The sequence below is a fragment of the Delphinus delphis genome, chromosome 17, assembly GCF_949987515.2.
Source record: "Delphinus delphis chromosome 17, mDelDel1.2, whole genome shotgun sequence".
In the NCBI taxonomy this organism is placed as follows: domain Eukaryota; kingdom Metazoa; phylum Chordata; class Mammalia; order Artiodactyla; family Delphinidae; genus Delphinus; species Delphinus delphis.
Window position 1 is genome coordinate 6,184,920 of NC_082699.1, and position 14,425 is coordinate 6,199,344.

At 39.1% G+C, this 14,425-nt stretch overlaps 1 protein-coding gene across 5 annotated transcripts in view; it reads left to right on the top strand.

The window, feature by feature from the left end:
• Positions 1-618: 618 nt before the first annotated feature.
• UBXN2B (UBX domain protein 2B) overlaps positions 619-14,425 on the top strand; it is a 42,845-nt gene continuing 29,038 nt past the window's right edge. For all 5 annotated transcript variants that reach the window (XR_009522581.1, XM_060035405.1, XM_060035404.1 and 2 more), the window contains exons 1-3: positions 619-743; positions 6,199-6,302; positions 11,510-11,660. Coding sequence is in view for 4 of the 5 variants with exons in the window: in XM_060035405.1 (XP_059891388.1) it covers positions 657-743; positions 6,199-6,302; positions 11,510-11,660 (342 nt within the window). In the remaining variant the exon portion in view is untranslated. The remainder of the gene's footprint in view (positions 744-6,198; positions 6,303-11,509; positions 11,661-14,425) is intronic.

The following is a 14,425-nucleotide window of genomic DNA, read 5'->3' on the forward strand; positions in this document are numbered from 1 at the left end:
CCACATGCCACTCATAACGTTTCCTGCAAAGCTCTACTGCAAATGGCACTTCATTATCTGTTTATACCTCTCCCTCTCCCAACAGATTGTGAGTTTTATAACGACCAGGACTACTTCTTTTTACCTTTGCATCCGGGGGTATAAAAGTGCTTGGGATAAGACAGGAGTTTGAATAAATCTCAGATGAATTTAGAAGTCTCTAGTTCTGATCGCAAAGAAAGTTTACAGGGTTCTTCCTCCTCAACGTCAATTCACGCTTTGGGGGCGACGTACCACCCAGTCCTTGGCAAGGAAATGAGAGAATGTGACCGAGACTGGAAAAGGACGGTGGCACTTTTCATCAGATGAAACATCCAGGGGACGTTTTCACTGTGGGGTTAAAAGAACACGAAAGTCCGTGCTGCCCTCCAGGGCAGCGCCCAGCAGCCTCCGGGTTTACGCAAAGGCTTCTTGGCGGGGAAATTCTGAGCCAACTTCCTTTAAGGAAAGAAGCGGGACCGCACAGGTGGGCGGGCGCCGGAAGAAGCGCGCACGGGGGCCGGGGGAGGCGGGGACGCGCAGGGACCGCCCCGCCCCGCGGTTGCCAGGCAACTGGCCCCGGAAGTCGCGGGAGACGCTTCGGCGGCGGCGGCGGCGGTGCCGGGAGCGAGTGAAAGATGGCGGAGGGCGGCGGCGGCGGCGAGGCGGGCGAGGAGGGGCCGAGGGCGGTGGGGCCGCGGCCCCCGAGCGCGCGGGACTTGCAGGTGCGGCGAACGGCGGGGTGGGGGCGCGGCGTCGGGGACGGCGCGGCCGGGGCGTGTGGAACCGCCCTGGCCGCGGCCGAGCTTCCCCAGACCGGCTCGGGGACCGAACTGTGATTCCGGCGCCGCGGGTCCGCCCCAGGCGGCGCGCCGGGCAGCGGCGTCGGTGAAAACAAGTGTCCGAGCCCGGCTGTCAGTGGTGCCCCTGCCTCGTTTCCCCTCCACCCCACTTGCAGTTTAAGAAGCAGCTGCTCATGGCGTTTGGGGGGTTAGGGGTCAGTTGAGTGCTTCACCGGTTGATGCTCCGGTCAGACTCACTGCAGAAGAAAGCTCTGCTGTGGCCGTGGGGAAATCGAGTCACAGCGTGGGCTGGTTTGATCTTGTTTGTCTTGGATGCTGTTTGTGGCTCGATTACTTACGTGTAAAAGGGTTCCTTTTTATCAGATAGCTTTTCCCTTTTAAAGGGGTGAACTAAAAAGTATTTCATCCTACGGCTGCGCAGCCTAGTTGTAACAGATTACAGTCTAGAAAACATTGCACATAAGAAACAGAGAAATAAAACTGCGTAATGTTACAGGACATTGACATTAGTTAGCTAAACACCAGCGCACCAAATCTTGCTCCGCCAGATGCATCACTCTACTCATTTTAGAGGTTTTTTTTTTTAACTGTCTCTTTGTAAGATCATTGATAAAATTCAAAAAGTAAACATCTGTAGGGGGCTATAATTAAAAATAAATAACATTCAATCCACAAGCCTTGGTAGAAAAGTTCTATTACTTCATTGTTACACCTTCATTCTATTTCTTTGAACAAACATATCATGACCACCTGCCATGTAACATACTGCTAAGCTCGGGAATGCAGAGATAAATAGGACCTCAAATCCACAGTTGGTGCTGGGACACTGTTGAAGGGCATAGAAGTATAAAAGACATTTCTACCTATTTTTTGCAGAAATAAGATACACATATATTTAACAGAACATTTTGAGATGGAGTATGAATTAGTGCCAAAATAAGTAGGGCATAAAATGACAAATTTGGAGAATGGAGAGATTGGTGTCAGGTTAGGAGATGAACTCAATGTAGAGTTCCAGTGTTCATAGTCAGTTCAGATGCAGTAAACAGAATCAAGGGGCAGGAAGGTCTCATCCACCTCGTATTTTCTGCTGAAGACCGGTATCACTAAGAGGCAGCACGGACTGTCAGGGAAAAAGTGGAGTTTCTGGTCAGAACAACTTCGGTTTGCATCTCGACCCTGACACTTAATAGTTATGTGAATATCGGAAAAATGTCTTAACCTCTCTGATCCTCAGTGTCTTTATCTGTAAACTAGAGGTGATGGTGGTGTCAAGGATGAAATAAAGAAATGTCTATAAAGTGTCTGTTCAATCCCATGTTATCCTGGATCAGACTTGCTTAGTAAATATTTGGTTCTTTTTCCCTTAAAGGAGAAAAATACTATAACTTTCACTGGTTAGTCCATGCTAATGCTATTAAACTTAAAACTATGTGACTTAATATCCTTTCTCTAATTTAAATCTATTTTGTCTTTTTATGTGAAAAATGAGAACAGCTTGGTTAATGATCACCTGATACTTGACAAATTTATACTTCATCCACTGGATTAAGATATGATAAATTGTTGGAGACATTGTGGTAGATGTCACCAATTGTGAAAATTCCTTCCTTTCCACCATCAATTAGAAAATAGGGTTTTTTGGGGTTTTTTTAATTCCATCCCCTGTCTACTTCCCGGTAGGTAGTTTCAAGCAGATAACTGATTTTTTATGAATGTGGTTTGGAATATCAAATACACTAAGTATTCATAGTGTTTCCCTTAGAATTTAATAAGAATGTGAAGAATTTGCAAAGAAACCTGAAAACAACCAGGTGATGGCATGTGAAGAAATAGAGTATCAAAGATTTAAAAGAATTGGATAATGTTGTCTCCCCAGCTGGTTTCTTGGATATTGATTATTTGGGGATTATTTTATTGTTTAATCTAGCCATGTTTATTTGAAGACTTACCCACTTGGTTCAGTTTTCAGTAGATCCTCCTTAACTTTCCTGACAACTCGCTCTGAGAGTCTTTCACAGTATAATTGGAAATAGCAAAAGTACCACTAAGTACCTGTTTCTTAGCTGCCATGCGGCGTAGGGTTTGTCGGTGTCTACATTAGGAGCGATTTCCTCATTCACCTCAAGAGGAAAGACGATCATCATCTCCCAAAAAGCCTCCCAGCACCGTGAGCCTCTGACTCACAAATTCAGAAATGTCCCATGGATCTCAAACTGAGAGTAGATCTTAGGTCCTTTCCTCCTCCAAAATTGGGAACATTCAGTGGGAAAGTTTGGTATAGGATTGTTAGTGACAGTACTCACCCCCAAAACCTCAGTGTCCATTAGTGTTTGTGAACATTTTCAGAGCCCTTTGTCTCTTCTCATGCCCCTCAGTCCATCCACACAACGGGGTTAACAGTTAAGGTATTTGATCGTATGCTTCTGCCCCAGGTTTCCTCCAGAATGATATCAAAAGAAAAAGATTTCTGTTTTCATTTCTTTGTTTCCATATAGGTTGGAGTTGAGGAGAATTGGGGCTAATAACTTCGGTACTTCCTAGGGTTCGGAGTGGGCTTTGGATGGGGCAAAGAGGGGAGTTCTATCAGTAAGAAAAGTGTACAGATGTCTGGCACTGTGTTGCACTTGTCACAAGTACCCTCGTCCTGTTGATGTCAGCATCCCATATCGTTGGTTCTCAATTTTAACATACATCAGAGTCACCTGGAAGGCTTGTTTAAGCACGGACAGCAGACCCCACCCCTGATTTTCTAAATCACTTGGTCTAGGTTGGGGTTTGAGCATCTGCAGTTTTCAAGGGTCCCCAGGTGATGCTGATGTTGCTTTTCTAGATTGAAACATCTGTGTTATACCTTCTGGCAGTTGTCCCTCTAAGACTGGGAATTCCAGTACGTTTAATCTTTTGCTATATATTTGATGTTCTCACCCACAATTTCAGGTTCTTTTCTCACATTCTTCACATTTCAAATTCTAGAGAAAAGATTATCAGGGCTTACATACTTTATTCTCTCTGTGTAATTGAAATATCTTCATAATCTAGTTGTTTAGCTCATGGAAGTCTGTCCTGATAATTCACAGTGCACACATTTTTATCTCTTTATTTGACTGAGATTTTGTTGTTGTTTTCTACTGGTTTTAACCAGTGCATCAGTTAATTTCCTCTTCTGATGTGGTGTCATTTGCTATGTCAAATAATATAGATTAACTTTATTTAAAATATTTGCTTATGAACTTATGCCATATGATGCTTCAGGTACATCATGGATCCTGGCATTAATTCCCTCTAAATATCATTCATTTTCCTCTAAGTTAATGATGTACTGGTGATAACTTGGCCCTTTCAGCTAGGTGGACTCCCTGCTGTAATGTAATTTTCTCCATATTCCTATTTTGTTAATATATATTCCGCATTCCATGGAGTCAAAAGGCATTGTTTGCATTATTCATCTATTTTATAGAAGAAGATTATTTGATTTACAGGGTTTATTCAAATCATCTTAAAGCAAAAAACAAGGTCCAAAAGTATAGCAAATATAATCTCAGTTTTTAAATCTATAACATTATCTGTGTCTCTTTATGATTCATGTTGAGTTGTAGTCTACATAATTCAACAAGAATTTGTTGGGTGCCTGTCATGTGCTATGTTAAAAACAATTTGGGAAACCTAAATTATAGTAGGGGGGATGAAATAGTAAGAAAAGTACACAAGTGATGACAATGTAATGTTCAATGTAAATGTGCTATGAGGATTTGGAAAAGAAATACCACTTTAGTTAAGAAAATTAGAAAAGGCTTCTTGAAGGATGGCTGAAATGGCCCTTTGACATACAGATAACATTTTCATTGATGGGAATAGGAATAGCATAAAAGTAATTCATAGAGCAATATTATCAGCTCATGAGGAAATCCATAAAGGAATACGGTTTTGAAGAAATTTCAGGGAGGTAAAAATTTCTGAAAACTTTGGGCCGAAGTAGTCAGAGTGTCTGTCTGTCTCTGCCTCTGTCTCTTCTCATTTGTTTTGTGGTGGGTTTTTTATTTTGTTTTGTTTTCTCCTTTTGGAGAGGATAAGTAGGAAAAGACCATAGGAGATATATAGATAACACTGCAGGAAGAAAAGAAACCTTGGGGAAAATGAAACACTGACACAATCATTGCTGAGCATTTTTTAATAATATCTTCTCGGAGCACTTGCCTTGTGCTTCACATACATTACGTAATACCTCTAAGGTATTGTTTTAACAGGCATTAAAAGATGAGGGAACTAAGGCTCAGAGAAGTTAAATAATTTGCCCAAGCTCACACAGTAAGAGCCTAAGTTAGGATTTTAATGAGTCCTTTTAGGCTACATAGCACTTTTATAATTAGGATTTCCTGCAAAATTGCCATGTTAGAAATATGAAAGTTGACATATGTGTATGGGGTGGAGGTAAAAAATTAGGTGGGAAAAATAAAGACTCATTTTTGTTTTCTTGTGTGCATATTTTTCTTTTCCTACTGAGGAAAGAATCCCTGGAGATAGTTTTTATATTTCTCATGTTTCAATAAGGAGCACTTCATCTGGGTTTTGGGGGGATTGGGGGATTTTTTTTGTCTTTTTTTTTTTTAATTTTCCAAAGATTATGGTCATGCCAATTATAATTAAATAGCCACAAGGGGCATAAAGGAAAGTTTTTGAGTTGTCCAAGAAAGTCAGAAGTGGGAACAAAATAACTTATATGATAATGAAATATTTTGATAATTTCTTAAAATTCCAGTTTCAAAAACCATGCTTTGTTTATTTCATTTTGAAGATATCCAGCCATATATCTATAAAGCATAATTTGGTAATATTGCTTTCTAAAAGTTATGTAAACTGTATATATCATTAATTGAAATGAAGCTCATTTTCCTAAACTTGATGGAATTTATATGTCTGGTAAACTTTTAAGTAGAATAATTTTGGAATTGTTTCATGTACTCAGATTTTGAAAACTTGAACAGCTAAGTGAAATATTTTTATGGGATCTGATGAGAGCAAACTGACATTAGTGTGAAACATCTTCAAGTATTTTTAAAAGAATTGTAGGTCCAACTTTGAAAATGATCTGTTACCAAATAGTTTTTGAAACTGTTGAATAGTTCATTGAAAGTAATTAAACAATTATTGTAACTTTAATTTATTCTATATGTGGCATTTTTGGTTCATTTTGTAAATGAGAAATGCAGCAGTTTTATTTTGGAAGGGAGTCATCTTCTGAAATGGCAGCCTTCATTTTTAATTAGACATCTTTACTACTCAGTTACAAGTTAATTGTCTACTCATAACTTGTCATTGTGTAGAAGGGTTTATTTCTAGTGTTTTTATACTTTATGACAAATCTGTTATTCTATAGTTGGCCTTGGCAGAATTATATGAAGATGAAGTGAAATGCAAAGCTTCCAAATCTGATAGACCTCACGCTACAGCCTTTAAAAGCCCACGAACAACACCTCAAAGGTAAGTTTTGTTTTGGTTTTTAAACTTGTATCCCTTTTTAGTTCACTAATCCCACATTATTTTAAATGGTCCTGGGAATTTATTTTTAACTATAACTTCTTAAAATAAATGTTTTTTAGATACTATTTCTGAAACTTTAATAGTCAGAAAGCCAGAAGAAACTTATGGGAAAATTATCTTAAATACTTAATATTTTGATAGACATTACATAGCATAATATACTGAATAGTATTTTTCTTGGGCACCGTGGTTCTTTTTTGAGTCATTGGACTCATTGAGGATCTGATGAAAGTCATACCCCCTCTCCCCCAGAGCAAGACTTATGTACAATTTTGTCAGTCGCTTTTAAGGGTTTGTGTGATTCTTAAAACCCATCCATGGAGTCCTTCATTTAAGAATCTATAACTTCAGGAATCTGTCTTTCCTTCTGTTGGGTGATGACCCATCTAATAGTGATCTTCTAGATAGTATTTACTATTGTTAAAATCCCTGAACTATAAAAACAACCAACAGTGAAGTCTTAAGAGATGAGAACCAGGTATATTTTATTGTCATGAGTTTTCTTGTTTCCAGGAATGTTTTCCTCAATGTCCCTTTAGTACTGCAAATCTCATTACTGGGGAGAAACTTGAATTTTCCCATTATATCTCATTTTCAGAAAGTCTGTTCTTTTATCAAAAGTTGAAAAATTCACTGGAAGTTATTCTTTCTTTTTTGTTTGTCACTAGTCTACCTTCTTTCTTTCTGTAGGGGAGGTAAAATGACATCCCTTTCTGGACCTGGATGGAAAGAAAGAATAATATTTATAATTTTCACCCCACCTTTTTATTTTACAAATTTTAAAATCCATAGATAATCAAAGATAAAGACAATGAATATATGCCGTGTCTGCTCCGATATTCACCAGTTGTTAACATGTTGTATACAGCAGTACATTGGTGCACACGCTGTCTTTTGCTCAACCATCTGGAAGTAAATTACAGCCATCATAGCATTTCATCCCGAGAGGCTTCAGCCTGCACCCCCTAAGAAGAAGCCCACACTCCTTTATAACCTTGATAACATATCACACCTTAGAAAATGAGCACTAGTTGCGTAAGTCATTTAATCCGTAGTCTATAGTCAGGTACTCTTAGAGCCTTTTGGGTTTAGGATCCAGCCAAGGGCCATGCATTCCACTCATGATGCCTGTTTGGTATCTGAATCCAGAGCACTTTTCCCAACCTTTCTGTTGTCTGCATTTAGCTCATCTATATAATCTAAAGCTTATTACGTGGACTTTGAAGAGCCGGGGCCAGATGTCTTTTAAAATGTGCCACATTCAGGGTCATTGTTTCCTCACGATTAGATTCTTGTTAAATGTATTTGTTAAGAACACTAGTTAGTGATGTTTTCTGCTATGTATTATATCACATCAGGAGCCATATGGTTTCAGGTTTTCCCACTATTGGTGCTATGTTCACTTGGTTAAGGTGCTGACCACCACCCCACTCCATCGGAAGATACAGTTTTTCCTTTATAATCTGCAGGTTGGTATCTTGGCACTGTTTGAATATCCTTCCCTTTCATTTAATTCTTATTTAATATGTATGTTTGTGTATGTGTGTATGCCTATACACACATACATAGACATATATGTATATAATATTGTGTATTTTAACTGCTTCCTTAATCTATACACTCTCTGAAATTTTGAAAGAGCTCAAAATATTAATGTACCAAAGTTTTACTCATTAACTATTTGGCCACTGTTCCCCAGTTTGAACAGATTTTGAATGACTTAATTTGTTGGTATAACAAATCAAAATATTTGACTTCTTAAAATAAGATTAGTGTATTAATATTTTCCTTGCTCTTCGAATATAATCCTTGAGATATTTCAATGAGTGGTTTTTTCTCTTTTATTTTATGCTATCTGAAACAGTGTTGCCATTAACAGTTATAATTTGATAATGAAATTTTTAAGGACTTTGTGCCTCAGATTTGACTTCTAGAATTATTTACATATCCAAAAAGAGGCGCTGCCTTAAATATATTGGTTGATGCTTATACTATGTTTAATCTGCTTAAAATACAATGTGAAGCAGATTATTGGCAATGTTTTCTTCTTGCGAAGCGTGATATTTTCGAATGCTAAGTATGCAGTTCCCTTGACTTCACATTCAGCATTGACATCTGCCGGGTTTCATTGCATGTCTACCGCTCTATCTGGTACAGAAAACAGTCTTAATTAATGGTCCACCTTCTTGGACAACATTAGATATCAAAACATTCATCTGTTCATTGTCATTTTAAGTCACTGTGTACATAATGTGAAACTTAAGTACTCTAGACGTAGTGTGACCTATTTTTAATTTACAAGAGGAGGGGCAGGATCTACAGAAAAACTCACAGAAGTTAGCCTGACAGCTGCTTTTACATATTCATCCACAGAAGCTTCTCTGTCACAAATAGAACTTTAAAAATGTGAGTCTTCTTGTCCAAAAATGTAAGAACTTAAAAAAAAATGTCCCCTACAAGTCATGAGACACTAGTATGGTTTTGAGAATTCAGTAAGTCTATCAGATGTCTAGCACAGTGTCGGTACCTAGCTGGGGCTTAAAAGGTTATTAGGATGTGGGTAGGCACAGAAGACAAGGAACAAAATAGGCCCAGAAGAAAAAATAATAAAAATGCCAAGAGCGAGCCAGAAAGGAGTAGCAGAACTTGAGTAGCCTCGCGGCAGGTGAGGCTGGGTGGGCGGGGTGCCGCCGTGTGTGCTTCGTGCACGTGGAGCCCCAGCCTTCGCCCAGAGCCCCTCTCCGGGAAGGGCCGCGAGCTTGCTTTAAGGCTGTGTATTACTGTCTTGAAATTCTCAATGCACTTTGAGCAAGGAGACTCCTACCTTCATTTTGCCGCCGGCCCACACATTATGCATCCAGTCCTGCATGCAGCCACATCACGGCCAGCCTTGACAGCCAAGGAGAGCTACTCTTGTGCGCAAGGCGGGGGAAAGCCAGTGTATGTTTTTCACTGTAGCTTTTACCATAAAAACTATAGTAGAGCGGTAGAGCTTTGATTCTAGACATAGACACACCTCAGTTTTCTATCTTTTTTTCTCTCTGTTCTGATAAGGTTTTGCCTGTGGACAAGTGTTTTTAATTCCCTAAGCTTCAGTTTTCTTATTTGGAAAGTGGGAATAATGCCATTGTTATGAGGATTAAATGAGCAGTTGATAAATGTTGGTTATTATTATTATACTTCTGGTAAAGTAGGTCTGGCAGTACCGTATAAGATAAATAGCAATGGGAAGAACAAACTAAGGAGACAAATCAAGAAGAAGACAGCTGCAGTAATCCAGAGAATGTGGGCATGAAATTTGAGGTTAGGATGGTGTCAGTGGAATGGAGCAGAAAGGGGTGAAACTGGTGTGGGATACTTTCAAGGAATTGATTGTAGAAACGTGATGACGTGGAATATAGAGAGTAAGTGAACGGGAAAGAGGGAAGACTGAAAGCTTCTTAATCTGGTATCCAGGGAAAATGTGATCATTAATGGGAAGAGATGAACTGGATTCAAGTAGGTGCTTTTCAGTTCAGCACCAGGCCGTAAGTAAGAAGGTCTAAAGACATACATTTGAGAGTCCTCTGTATAGAGAAGGTTGCTATCTATGGGAGTGGACAGACGTTGATGATCAGATGAATTTAAATAGAGAAGGAGAGTCAAGTATATAGGCATACTTATGAAAGAGGAGAAGGATGGATTGTGGAAAACAATAAAACTTCTAGAAGAAAATAGACCCTGAGGTAGGCAAAGATTTCTTATACCGGTAATAAAAAATCAGTGACCATAAAGAAGTTAGTAAATCTTTTCCTACGTCAGGTTTTGCCTGTAAGGTCTTTCTCACCAAGGCTGAGAAAAAGGAACTCTATCGTTGTACTTTGCCAGATCAGGGACAGGAGACAGGAGGGAAGGGGCTCCAACAGGAGGAGCTGCAGCAGGAAGCTTTGCTTCCCCTCCCCTCCCCTCCCCTCCCCTCCCCTTCCCTTCCCTTCCTTTCTCAGTGCTGCCATTTAAGGCATCTGCTATCAAGCGCCTTCTAACGCTGACCCCTGTCGTAAGAGCCAGCCATGGCAGTGTTCGGCCTTGCTTGTCTGTACTGGGCCCTCTGAGTATCCGCTGGGCAGGAAGGCTTCCAGACGCTCCTGCTCTGGGTGAACTTAGTCCTCAGTGTACTTGACCAGAGCGCTAGCAGCTGGATCCATCCCACCCCACCCTCAGTAGTTGTGAGCTGGCCTGTTAGTGGGGTTCTGCTGGTGTCCATTGTTCTCCGTGTAGATCTTTCTTCCACTTACAGTGAATTGAGAGCTTAGCTGCCCTTCCCTTTCCTGTTTAGTTTTGCATATACTAATTTTGGGAAAGTCTTGAAGGTGACTTCTGTTCCTAGTCTCCAGTGCTGATATAATTTTCCCCCTTTGTTTTGTGAGTCAGTTCAGTGCAAATTAGGAACTGAATTGGAGGGTATCGGTAGTCAAGGATATGAGCTTTGATTGTCACCTTATTCTGGAAGTCTCCATGTTGATATTTCATTGGTTATATTTTCTGATATTCTTGATTGTAAAAAATCTTGAAAGATAAAATAGGTTACTAGTTTATGTGAAGGAAATGTTTATATTTCCTAGGACCATTATGAAATAGAAAAGAATAGAGAAATGATTCACTGCATAGTTAACACTGAGAAAATTGTTTGTGGTCTAAGTTATTTACCTTTAACACAGGGAGGTTATAATTTTTCAATCAGAACTCTCTGAGGAGTAAACTCTATGTGTAGCCCTATGGTCTAGATTTAGATATTTACAGCATCTAAATATAGAAGTCTCTTCACTGACCAGGCCCTACTGAATGTGGATTCCTCGGGGGGAGAGGCTTAGCTTCTGGTTGTCAGCTGTCAAAGAGATCCATGTGATAGATGAGCAGTTACAGAGGGTAAGTGAGGAAGAAACAAACTAGTCAGTTCTCAGGTGGGATGCTGAATTTGCTACCAAATCTCTGCAAACTGTTGATACTACTTAATTCCTTAATCCCGTTTTTAAAATTAAATATTTCCACAAAGGCCTTAGAAATGGCTCTCTTTAAATAAAAGTCATTTCCTAAGACTGTGTAGCTTTTTGCCTTAAAGTAGTTTATGTTTGTATTCTGTCTTTATTCATGAACTGTAATGTTTAAAGGTTCTATTCAAGTGAACATGAATGCAGTGGATTACATATAGTTCGACCTTCAACTGGGAAAATTGTGAATGAACTTTTCAAAGAGGCAAGGGAACATGGGGCTGTCCCTCTGAATGAAGCCACAAGAGCTTCGAGTGATGACAAATCTAAGGTAAGGGCTGAATTTTTTAAACTAAATATGCTATTGGGACTTCCCTGGTGGTCCAGTGGTTGACTCCAAGCTTCCACTGCAGGCGGCATGGTCAGGGAACTAAGTTCCCACATGCCGCCCAGCGTGGCCAAGGAATAAAATAAATAAATAAAATATAAAATATAAAAGCAATATAACATTAAAGTTTAAAAAAAAACTAAATTTGCTGTTTATATATTTGATCTCCTAAAGATTTTTATATTAGTTGCAAACGTTGTTTTTCTAACTGTATATTTGTTTCAAATATTTGTTTTATTTTTCTAAGTCTATATAATCTTTCTACTAATGGTCGAAAGTTGAGGCAGTTTCTTAACATTTCTATAAAACTTCTCTGTTTACCTTTTTATCTTGAAATAATTATAGAGTCACAGTAATTTGCCAAAGAATGAAGAGAGGTCTTATGCACCTTTCACCCAGTTTCCCCCAGCGGTTGTTACATAATTATAGTTCAGTCCCAAAGGTAGGAATTTAACCTCGGTGCAGGGTTTGTGTGTAGGTCTGTGTCATTTTATCACAGGTGTAGGTTTGTGTAGTGACCTCCTCGAGCTGGATGCTCTCCATCATCACGACAGTCTCCTCTTGGTGGCCCCCTTTAGAGTCACTGCCACCGACCCCGCCCTCAATAGACCTCCGGCCACCACTAATCTGTTCTCCATCTCTGTAATTTTGTAATATCGAGAATGTTATACAAATAGAATCGTACAGTATGTGACCTTTTAGGAGTAGCTTTTTTCCCACTCTGCTTAAGCCCTTGAGATCCATCAGTTATTGAGTGTATCAGTAGATTCTTCTTTCTTATTCCTGAGTAGCGCTCATGGCGTGGATGTACCACCGTTTGTTAACTCTTCACTTATTGAGGGAAATTTTAGGTGTTTCTAGTTTTTGGCCATTAGAAATATAGCTACTGGGACTTCCCTGGTGGCGCATTGGTTAGGACTCCGTGCTCCCAATGCAGGGGGCCCGGGTTCAATCCCTGGCTAGGAACTAGATCCCACATGCATGCCACAACTAAGAGATCGCATGCCTCAACTAAGGAGCTGGCACGCCGCAACTAAGGAGGCCACCTGCCATAACTAAGACCCGGCACAACTAACGAAATGGATAGAAAGAGAGAGAGAGAGAAAAGGAAGGAAGGAAGGAAGGAAGGCAGACATATAGCTGCTGTGAGCACTCTTGTTTTGTATGTAAATTAGTTTTTATTTCTTTGGGATAAATGCCTAGAAGTGCAGCTGCCTGGTCGAAGGGTACGTATATGTTTATACATATACATACTGCCAAAGCGTTTTCCACCGTGTGGGAGGGATCTGGTTTCTCCACATCCTTGCCAGCATTTGGTAATGTCACTGTTATAATTTTAGCCATTTTGATAGGTGTGTAGTGATAACGCACTGTGGTTTTGATTTGCATTTTCTTAATGGCTAATCATGTTCATTTGCATTTTCCTAATGGCTAGTGATATTGAACATCTTTCCGTGTGTTTATTTGCCATTATCTTTATTATCCTCTTCAGTAAACGGACTTTTGCCCATTTTCTAGTTGGATTGTTTGTTTCGTTACTGTTGAGTTTTGAGAGTTCTGTATATATTTTAATAGGTATGAGTCCTTGGTCAGATATATGGTCTGCAGATAGTTTCTCCTGGACTGTAGCTTGTCTTTTCATCCTCTTACCAGGATTTGTTACGGAGCAAAAGTTTTCAATTTGATAAAGTCCAGTTTATCCTTTTTTTTTTCTTTTATGTATTTGGTATCTTGTCCAAGAACTCATCATCTAACTATAGGTCCGGAAGATTTTCTTTCATGTTATCTAGAACATTTTTTATCGTTTTTCTTTTTACATTTAAACTTACGATTCATTTTGAGTTAACTTTCTATAAGGTTTACATCGAGGTTCATTATTCTCCTTATGGAGGTCCAGTTGCTTCACCATTGTGTGTTGAAAGGCTCTCCTTTCTCGATTGAGTTGTTTTTGTGCCTTAAATTCCTATAAAACTTTTATACAGCTTCTATAACTATGTCAGCTGGCAGAGTACTGGTATATCAAAGAAGACTTTAAGTATATTTTTGTGTATAATTGTCATATATTCTTATAATCATCATTTCGCAACCTGAGTTCCCTCATCAAAATCATTTGGGAGATTTTCTAAACCACCATGTGGCCCCAGGGATTATGACTCAGTAGGTGTCCAGTGTGCCTAGGGGGCCTGTCTGGTAATTGTGAGGGTCATCCACTGCTCAGAACCGCTTTTGTTAAATGAAACTTAAATTTTAGTTTTCATTTCGTTCTTTACCCACAGTTTGAAATTCTCTTTCAGTTAGGTCTCAGGTAATTTTGGTTCTTGCAAGTTCTCCAATTCTGTAAGAAAAATATAGGATTGATATAATTTAGTCTGTAGAGAGGAAAGCAATGTGATGATTAATAGCTCATTTATGATATGAATGGTGATTAAAAGAAACAGCAGTTTTACCTCATAAGCTATATTACCTGAAAAATAGAAGACGTTGTAATTAGTATAACAAAACAAAAATTACAGTCTAGTTGATTTGTCACAGTTGAATCAAAGCAGCTTATAAGTATGGAGCTTTTCTTCAGGGTAATTTATACTCATTTATAAAATTCTTCCTTTCTCTATGAAACTCTTATTTACTTTGTGAAATATGATTCAAGAATTATAATTATTATAAGACGTCATAAAATATTAAAGGTGGGTTTTTAAAGTCTGTTTCTA